This window comes from Poromitra crassiceps (assembly GCF_964638095.1).
Source record: "Poromitra crassiceps genome assembly, chromosome: 9".
NCBI lineage: Eukaryota > Metazoa > Chordata > Actinopteri > Beryciformes > Melamphaidae > Poromitra > Poromitra crassiceps.
In genome coordinates this window covers 53,878,991-53,888,990 of record NC_139630.1, presented here as the reverse complement: position 1 = coordinate 53,888,990, position 10,000 = coordinate 53,878,991, and the positions used below count along the sequence as shown (strand labels likewise).

Sequence of the window (10,000 nt, the reverse complement as noted above, 5' to 3'; positions counted from 1 at the left end):
TCATTGTGTTGTAGTGTTGTTGCTGAGAGGAAAGTGCTGCTGTGTTCATTGTGTTGTAGTGTTGCTGCTGAGAGGAAAGTGTTGCTGTGTTCATTGTGTTGTAGTGTTGCTGCTGAGAGGAAAGTGCTGCTGTGTTCATTGTGTTGTAGTGTTGCTGCTGAGAGGAAAGTGCTGCTGTGTTCATTGTGTTGTAGTGTTGCTGCTGAGAGGAAAGTGTTGCTGTGTTCATTGTGTTGTAGTGTTGCTGCTGAGAGAGGAAAGTGTTGCTGTGTTCATTGTGTTGTAGTGTTGCTCCTGTTCAGACAGATTTCCACTTGACCTGAAAATGGTCAGGCCAATCACAACCCTTTATCTAATATGGGGCGGGTTCAATACGAGCGTATGGTACCAGCGCTGTTTTACAGACCGCCCGAGGTCGCCGTTACATGCCGGTTACAGCTCCCGACTCTGCACACATGCACTTACTCACAAGACCACAAGAGGTCGCACTAACCCTAACCCTAAACATCAGTTTTTTTAACCACCCTGTTTGTCATTGTGTGTGTGTGTGTGTGTGTGTGTGTGTGTGTGTGTGTGTGTGTGTGTGTGTGTGTGTGTGTGTGTGTGTGTGTGTGTGTGTGTGTGTGTGTGTGTGTGTGTGTGTGTGTGTGTGTGTGTGTGTGTGAATACAGGTACGTGTGTGGTTTTACCAGCCTGTTATTTAGCTCTACCAGCCTGTTGTTTCTGTATTCAGCTGGCTGTTCTACTTTAACATGTTGAGTGAGTGAATCTCTGCTGTAGTCAGTGGGTACTGTCAGTGGGTACTGTCAGCGGGTACTGTCAGTGGGTACTGTCAGCGGGTACTGTCAGTGGGTACTGTCAGTGGGTACTGTCAGTGGGTACTATCAGTGGGTACTGTCAGTGGGTACTGTCAGTGGGTAGTGTCAGTGGGTACTGTCAGTGGGTACTGTCAGTGGGTACTGTCAGTGGGTACTGTCAGTGGGTACTGTCAGTGGGTAGTGTCAGTGGGTACTGTCAGTGGGTACTATCAGTGGGTACTGTCAGTGGGTACTGTCAGTGGGTACTGTCAGTGGGTACTATCAGTGGGTACTGTCAGTGGGTACTATCAGTGGGTACTGTCAGTGGGTACTGTCAGTGGGTACTGTCAGTGGGTAGTGTCAGTGGGTACTGTCAGTGGGTACTGTCAGTGGGTAGTGTTTGCAAACATTGGAGCAAAACAGGCTAAAACAGGTTTGTGGTTTGAGTTATGTTGCGATAATCAATAACAATTAAAACAGCACATTATCCATTTTGAAGTCCTCCTCTCCAAGAATATGACTAAAAAAGGGAAATGTTTGTTTACGTTTGAAGGGCCCTCACAAAGTTGTTCTATTCTATACTGTTAACTCCACTGGAAGTCAAATCAGGATAAGAGAGTTGGCTTAAACATCACATGTAATGTGCCTCGTTGATTTCCCCCCAAAGATGAATCAGCTAACTTTCCATCCCTGGGCTAACCACCCGTCCCTCTGCTCCTCCGTCAGAGCGTGGAGCACGTGTACTCTCTGTACCAGACCTTCCCAGAAGGCCGAGCGCCGGAGGCGGACATTCCCGGGAACCCGTACGCAGCGAGCCCGCCTCCACCCTCCGCCTCCCCCCGACACACCAGCCTCTGCCAGCGGCTCCGCAACGTCATCCAGGAGCTGGTGGACACGGAGAAGAGCTACGTCAAGGTACACACACACACACCGTCCTCAACAATCGCTTCAACGTGGCTTCAGCATGGCGTGCAGCTGGTGTGAACGGTCTCACCTGGTCTCACCTGGTCTCACCCCAAATGAAACTGCGTGGCTTCAGCGTAGCTTCAGCGTGGCTTTGGCGTATGGTGTGAACGAAGTAATGAACATTAAATTGAGAAACTGCTACGAGGATCCTGATGCTGTGTGGAGAGTTGATGGAAGTTGATGATAATGATCTTGTTTGCTGAAAGCTCAGTATAATACTTTAATCAGATGATCTGTGTCTCCCTGGCCCTGTCAGGATCTGGTCTGTCTGTTTGACATCTATCTGACGCCACTGCAGAGCGAGACTTTCCTCAGCAAGGAGGAGGTAAGTACTGAACCGCAGGGACGCAAGGAAGAGTTATGGCCAGAAAAAAAACAATGTTTACTTTCCCAATTATGAAATATTCTAGATAGATAGCAATTGAAAATGTGACGTTTTTCCTGCCCCTTCCTTCAGATGGAGGCGTTGTTCGGCAGCCTTCCAGAGATGCTGGACTTTCAGAGAGTGTTTCTGCAGACGCTGGAGGAGAGGATCGCCTCCTGTCCCAACCTCGGGTCCCTCGAGACGCCCGAGCAGTTCAAGGTACCGACTGCTGTCCCATACCAAGACCTTTCATACTGCCATGCAAATAGAGGAACATTCCATTTTAGATATGAGCACAGGGTCCAAAATCACTAGCAAGTCATGTATCTGTCTGTTGTCAGAAACTGCTGTTCTCTCTGGGCGGATCCTTCCTCTACTACGCCGATCACTTCAAGCTCTACAGCGGCTTCTGTGCCAACCACATCAAGGTCCAGAAGGTCCTGGAGAGAGGTCAGGAGGACACATACATCCATCGTGCCTCTGTTTATGTCTAAAACAAAAATGTCTTCTCCAGGTTCCAGGTTAGGGTTGGACTAATTGCATCGTTACAGACTGGAAAAAGCCTTGACTTGACTACAATTTAAAATAAAGTTAAGCGGATTGGAACAAAGTTCGGCCGTGCAACATGTGTCTGCAATAGAGAGCCGCAGTAACGAGTCCGGAAATCATCGATGCTAACAGCCCTGGTTCTTCACAGTTTTCGCCTATGGGAGTTTTGAATGGGTTTTTGGCGCGATGCTTCTAATAATCTCTCTGAGCAACGCTGGCTTAATCAAACGCGAACCAGTGTTTAGTAATATCATCTTCACACACGAGGACCACTTTTACGAGTTTTGAAGCTTTTACGTGCCGTTAAAAGGACGGCTAGCTAGCAAACGGCTAAGTGAGACTACACTTTTGAGTCGATGGGGATATATACGTCAATAACGTCACCACTTCAAAGGGCGAACACGGAAATTCTCTTTCCCTCACCTGGTTCAGCCCCGTTCAGCCCGGGGTAATCAGTGCACACATCCAACAACAGTCCAGGTTGAGTGCTGACGTGACGTGTAAGCCTATGCGACAGTGTGTAGTTCTGGATTAGCTTAGCTCGAGCATTTTACTTCTAGGGCTCGCATTTACGCTACAAAACTCATGAAAGTGGTCCTCATGTGTGAAGATTATCCGACGGAACTCTGGTTCGCGTTTGATTAATCTTGCGTTACCCAGAGACCGTATTTGAGAGCATCGCGGCAAAAACCCATTCAAAAATCCCATAGACAGAAACAGTGAAGAACCAGGAAGTTCGGGACTTCCGCATTCTGCCTACAAAAATACATCATCCCTGCGGCTCTCTATGACAGACCCAGAGTTGAAGGGGTTACAATGTGCATGACAACTGGTGTTGAGATACGGAAGTCATCACTAAGTCATTATTTGGTCTCTGTGTACAGCCAAGACGGACCGGGCCTTCAAGCAGTTCCTGGAGGCCAGGAACCCGACCAAGCAGCACTCGTCCACACTGGAGTCCTACCTGATCAAACCAGTGCAGAGAGTCCTGAAGTACCCACTGCTGCTGAGAGAGCTGGTCTCTTTGACCGACTCTGAGAGCCACGAACACTCACACCTCACAGGTGCCTTTACCTTACTACCACCACTACTACTACTACTATTAATACTACTACTACTACTACTACTACTACTACTATTGCTGCTGCTGAAAGAGCTGGTCTCTCTGCTGGTGAGGGGGCTGATCTCTCTGACCAACTGAGAGCCATGGACACTCACAGCTCACAGGTGCACACTGCTGTTAATACTCTTATGGGTCATGTGACTGTGAGGGCGTACGTGCATGCGTGCACTGTATATGCCAGAGCTGTAACCAGGAAGTATGGTGTGGCGACCTCTGGCGGTTTTTAACTTAACAATGTAAGGGGGAAGGGGTGGAATTCACCCTTCCTCGTCTTTCAACTTAGCTCCCAGCCCCAACGTTTTGGGAGTCATTGAGCCAACGGAAGTCCAAAAGGCTTGATCGTCACATGACTCATCTAAAGCGTGTGTGGGGAATAGTTCCAGGAAGTACGTTTGAATGCATCAAATAAAGCTGATAATATACAATTTGGTTCTTTAAACGTCTTACCCTTTTAAAGTACATCACAAATGGTCCGTTCTGCTGCAACTCTACAGCTCTGCTTAACCGTACTTCCGGGAACTATTGCGAGGTAAGAAAAAAAAAAAGAAGTTAATTGGAGGGAATGGAGATGATACAACTCTTATATCTCTAAGGCTCTGGGCCAGGGTTTCTGTTATATAGAGCTAGCTGTCTCTGTCTGTCCTTCTCTGACATGGTTTCCTCTCTCTTTCTCTGTCTCTCTCTCTGTCCTCTCCATCCTCCCCCTCTCTCCTCCTCTCCCTCTCCCTCTCTCTCTATCCTCCCCCTCTCTCCTCCCTCTCTCTCTCTCTCTCTCTCTCTGCAGAGGCTCTCAGAGCGATGGAGAAGGTGGCCAGTCACATAAACGAGATGCAGAAGATCTACGAGGATTACGGCACCGTGTTCGACCAGCTGGCTGCAGAGCAGAGCGGCGCCGACAAGGAGGTACCACTCAGCTGCTCATCGTAGAATTGTGTGAGAAATGCTACTGTAAAAAGTCAGCAGCAGCATGTGCAAAAAGCAAACCTGCCCTGATTACAGTGTACATTACAATTAAAACAAGTGAAAACAATTAAAATCAAGATGAAAATCAAGCACACCAATTCAATAGTTGGTTAAACCCATACAGTTGAACATTATTGTTGTTATTAGCTATTAGCTGTCTAATAGCCTATGCTTTAGCATACTAGTCATCTCGCGCGCTACACGTGCTCGATTCCTAGGCTCACCCACCCTGCAGCTCGCTGAGCTGGCCCTGCAGCTCGCATACGCAGCTCGGCCACTACGCGGCCTCGCCTGCAGCTCGCCCGCTGTGCGGGCTCACCTGCTCTTATGACATCACTGATGATGTCACAATGCCTATGACATCATCAGCGATGTCACAATGCACACTTGCGCAAGTGACATTGATGACATCACTTCTGGGACAGAATTGAAACAGAGAACATTGCCCATATGCTCCCTTTTATAATGGATCGTTTTTGTGACTTGAAGCTCGAACGCACGTAGTAGGTCAGAGATGATGCGTTTCCCATATTTCCCACTTACCACCTCCGACCATAAACAAATGCAGCATAACACTGTGAAATTGGAACTCCTTGTTTTTGGGAGTTGCTCTCGATTAGACTTTCAGCTAAAGGGAAATGTGATGTTAACTTGTTGAAAGTTTGTCTTGGCACTGGCACTACGTGCCCAAACCTGTGGCAACGTCTCTTCCCAGAGTGTGCGGTCTGTGATGTTGACGTTGTAAATCCCAGAAAGAACAGAAAACACAGCTCGCTCCTAACCCCTCCTCAGGTGACAGAGATCTCGATGGGCGAGTTCCTGCTCCACTCCTCGGTGGTCTGGCTGAACCCTCTGCCCTGCCTGGGCCGGCTGAGGAGAGACCCGGAGATCACACTGTTTGGTGGGTTTAATACGCCGTCTTAACACTCACATCCATTCTGTGGTAACCCTTTAAATTACAGGCCATTAACACGTAGTAATGAATGGAAATAATATTTTCCAAGCAACATAGAATGTTTTTTTTTATCAATTTTTGTATCTTTTTTTATTGTCTCTTTATCAGCCTTTATCATATTTCTATTGTATTTTATCCTGTCTTAATTATCTTTTACTTTTCTTCTATTTTATGGTTTATATTGGTTTTTATCCTACAATCCCTTGTTGCCTTTTAAATTCATAATTTGAGTATTCTGATTTAATTGTGTCTGTCAAAGCACTTTGTAAGCTTATGTAATTATTATTATTAAATTATTATGTAATAACTCTTTGAGAACTCAAATTGAGAAAAGAAAGAAAGAACCCATTCAAGAAGGCAAACACAACTAGGATTTAACCGTAAAACTTCCACTTAACAGCTGTGCTGCTATTAGGAGCTTTATGGTAAAAGCATCATTGGAGCTAATGGAGTGGAGGAGAGAGCATTTGAACAGTAAAGTGACAGAGTCTTAAAGTGACAGAGTCTTGACAGTCTGCTGTTCTGTCCTCAGTGTTCAAGCGGGCGGTCATCCTGGTCTACAGAGAGAGCAGCAAGCTGAAGAAGAGGATGGTGAGTCTGATGCTTGGGATCCCACTTCCTAAACTTCTTAAGACCAGAAGGACCAGAATTCCATAACTACTAGAACGACCGTAAGTGGTCATTTTGACCACTAGATTCCAAACTCTATAATCTCTGATGATACCCATGAGAGATTAATGCATTCATTGTGTTAAGATATCTTTTCAAAAGACTAAATAACACCACAACGTGCATTTTAACAAGTTGAAAGAAGTGCCAGAATTGCATAACTACTAGAATGGCCGTAAGTGGTCATTTTGACCACTAGATTCAAAACTCTATAATCTGTCATGATAAACACCCAATTGAGAGATTAATGCATTCATTGTGTTAAGATGTATTTTAAAAAGACAAAACGACACCAAAATGTGAAAATATAGACTAAAAATCGGTCTAGAACCCTGGGGAATTCAGTGAGGTCAAAATGACCGCCTATGGTCTTTCTAGGTAAAAATGATAATATTTTCTTTGCCTTTTGTGTAATTCATATGAAACCTATTTTAAATGACAACACAGACACTTTTAGGAAAAGTCAGGTACCATCAGGCAGCATTGTATTTTTTAATACAACAAAGTTATTGCACATATACATTTCAAAAAGGTCAAAATGACCGCTGTGGTCTTTCTAGTGTTTTAATGGAGTCCTTGAAATCCTTGAAACTGCAAGAATAGAAATTGAAGTTACTTGAGGGTATAGGCAAACAGGCTACGTTCCGCTGTCTGCATGTGTTTCTCCAGCCGTTTGTGCATCTTTGATCCAGAAAGTGCAACGGTCATGTGCATGTGTGTCTCAAACTATGGCGTGTTGGGTCCTTGAATTTGAGGGAATTGGGCCTTTAAATTCCTTGAAAATTCCTTGAATTAGATGTTTAAGAATGTGTCAGAACCCTTTTTCTTGCTTTAAATAAAGTGTCCAGAAGTGTTAAGTTCTGCCTTACTTCCCAAACCTTTTCTGAGCCTTTTCTGTATAGTTTTCCTTTAGTAGCCTACTTAAAAATGAGTCACATTAAATAATGTACAGTGTACTGTAACTTTGGATGTAAACAGTTAGCTGTGTGTCTCTGTGTGTTGACAGACCGGCTCCCGCCCAGCTGATCTGGACCCCTTCAGGTTCCGCTGGTTAATCCCAGTATCAGCCGTCCAGGTCAGACTGGCCAACATCACAGGTTAGTGACTAGGAGACGGAGACACACACACACACACACACACACACACACACACACACACACACACACACACACACACACCGACGTGTTGATTTGAATGAAATTCTTAACCTTATATATTTTACTATTCCTGTTTCTGCACCTCAAGGCCCTTTATAACCTCTGTTTTCAGACAAATGCTTTATAAATATTTTTTTTTAATTATTATTATTACATTAAAAGTCATGTTTTTCTGTCAGATGCTGCCAGTCCTAGTGACAAAGTCTCAGACAGTAAACTTGAAAGTGACAGTAGTTTTATGACAGTAGTGGCGCGACACTTTCAACGGGGGCGCTGTTTGTTACTTGATGAAGTGTCTATTTCTCTGGGGTGTACTTGATGCTGTGTGTGTGTTTGGTTTCTTCCCCCGGCAGGAACAGAGAACCCGTGTGTGTGGGAGCTGGTTCACAGCAGGTCTGAGGTGGAGGGCAGACCGGAGACGGTGTTTCAGCTTTGCAGCAGGTCACACAAAACACTACTGTCTTTATTCACAAGCACAATTATGCATTCAGTTCATTTTATGCACAGATTAAATTATGCATTCAATTCAGTTTATGCACAGATTAAAATCAGGTGTGTCAAACTCAATTTCATCCTGGGCCACATCAGCATTATGGTTGCCCTCAAAGGGCCGGTTGTAAATGTAACACAACATACATGTATCTAGCCTACTTGTTATCATATTTCATAATTGCCTCTGATTCTAATATTGTTGGTTTATTAATAATAACTTAATAATTAATAACTAGCTCTGAAAGCAGAAGTATAGAAAAAATAATGGCAAACAGACAACTAGTAGTGTACAACTATTAGAAGCATTCAGAATTAGAATTGTATAAGTCTCACACCTGTTTTGTGCGCTGTTTTGTTGCAGTGGTTTGGAGACGAAGGCCACCGTGGTGCGAGCACTGCGTTCGCTCAGAGACGGCTCCAGACGGGCCGTCCCGCCAGAGCGCACTCCCCGAGACTCCGCCTCCCTGAGGAGGACCAAGCTGGCCTCTGAGCGGGCGGGCGGGTCCTGGAGGAGGAGGCAGCAGCAGCACCGCTCCGAGCCCCAGAGGACGCCGCACCATCAGCCAGACGAGCCCCAGAGGATGCCGCACCTTCAGCCAGACGACAGCCGCGCCCTCGACCGCCTCTTCCTCATAGAGACCCGCTCCGAGCCGCCGGCGCCTAGCCGTGCCGCCACACTGCCCCGCCATGAGGCGGACGCTCTGGGCAAGAGGGCCAGGCTCTGCTCCCTGACCGGAGACCTGGAGGCCCAGCTGCAGAGGCTGAACTTCACCGAGGACCGGGGCTCGGACCCGGGGTACGGCCGGCCGGCGGCAGCGGCGGCCCGGGGCAGCAGCAGCTCCGGGGGAGAGATGCTCGAGGAGCTGCACAGCCTGCTGGAGAGAGACTTCAGCGTTCAGAGCATGACGTCGGTGCTGAACGAAGACTGCTTCTATGACTCGGTGCTGGGAGTACAGAAGGCCGCCATACCCACGCTATAGAGCCGCACGACACACATCCAGTGCTGCTTCACTCTGCAAGGCTGAAACCCAGAAGACACTCCCAGGTCTGAGTGCAGAAGGTTTCTGTACCTCCACCATATCCGGCTACAACATACCAGTCTGCTGTACTCATGCTATAGGCCAAACTCTGGAAGATGGCCATAGGCCTACCACTTCATCCAAAGCATGATTTTCCCTTTTCAGGTTGTTTATATTTAATTAGAGGAGAACTAGACATTACAAACTGTTCAGGATTTCACAAGAAAATAGCAAGAATTTGTGAAAGATCTGAAAAATTACACATCATAATAAATGAGTAGAACATAAATGTTTTTCTTTTCTTTTTTACCCCTATCCCATAATAAAGCATCTCAAGAGAGTCCAAAATGATCTTGCGACCCTCTGGAGGGTTCTTCTGACCCACAGTTTGAGAACCACTGACCTAGTAGTCTGTGTCAGACCTGACTCTGAAAGAAAACATTGGCTGTGTCTCAGTTTGAATCTGCAGTTTGTTCACATCAAAGCCAAGCTAGGGCCGGTACCTCAGGGCAGCAGTGCTGTCGAGTCACCAAACAATCAAGTCCAAGTCCCAAGTCCTCATTATTCCAATCCGAGTTCGAGTCACCAAGATAATTTATAAGTCAAGTTTGAAGTCCTCAGCACTTGAATCTGCGTCTGAAAAACCAGTTTGAGTTCAAGGGGCAGATACCTAGAAGACCAGTCAAACACAAGACACTTCAGGACTAAACCCAGGAGATTGCCACACTGAGGAGTGGACAGCAGACAAAAACAAACCAAAACCTTCAGGAATTACAAAACAAATACTTATTTTCTCATTGTTTTTTTGTTGTTGCAATAATACAGTAGGAGACTTGAAAATCATACAAGACAAACACCAGACTTGGGAGTTCTTCCGAAGAGTTTTTTCTGGAATATGAAATGATTATTTTCTCACTGGATTTATTGAAATCATACAGTGGATTTA

At 45.9% G+C, this 10,000-nt stretch overlaps 1 protein-coding gene across 1 annotated transcript in view; it reads left to right on the top strand.

Moving 5' to 3' along the window:
* The window catches only part of LOC310782401 (rho guanine nucleotide exchange factor TIAM2-like), a gene marked incomplete at its 5' end in the record, with an annotated part of 39,396 nt that extends 29,667 nt beyond the window's left edge, over positions 1-9,729 (top strand). The window contains 11 exons of the mRNA XM_083643064.1: positions 1,524-1,712; positions 2,020-2,088; positions 2,221-2,346; positions 2,469-2,577; positions 3,561-3,740; positions 4,584-4,702; positions 5,555-5,663; positions 6,250-6,308; positions 7,393-7,483; positions 7,897-7,984; positions 8,397-9,729. Coding sequence (XP_083499190.1) covers positions 1,524-1,712; positions 2,020-2,088; positions 2,221-2,346; positions 2,469-2,577; positions 3,561-3,740; positions 4,584-4,702; positions 5,555-5,663; positions 6,250-6,308; positions 7,393-7,483; positions 7,897-7,984; positions 8,397-9,015 — 1,758 coding nt within the window. The 3' untranslated portion in view covers positions 9,016-9,729. The remainder of the gene's footprint in view (positions 1-1,523; positions 1,713-2,019; positions 2,089-2,220; positions 2,347-2,468; positions 2,578-3,560; positions 3,741-4,583; positions 4,703-5,554; positions 5,664-6,249; positions 6,309-7,392; positions 7,484-7,896; positions 7,985-8,396) is intronic.
* Between the last annotated feature and the right edge of the window lie 271 nt (positions 9,730-10,000).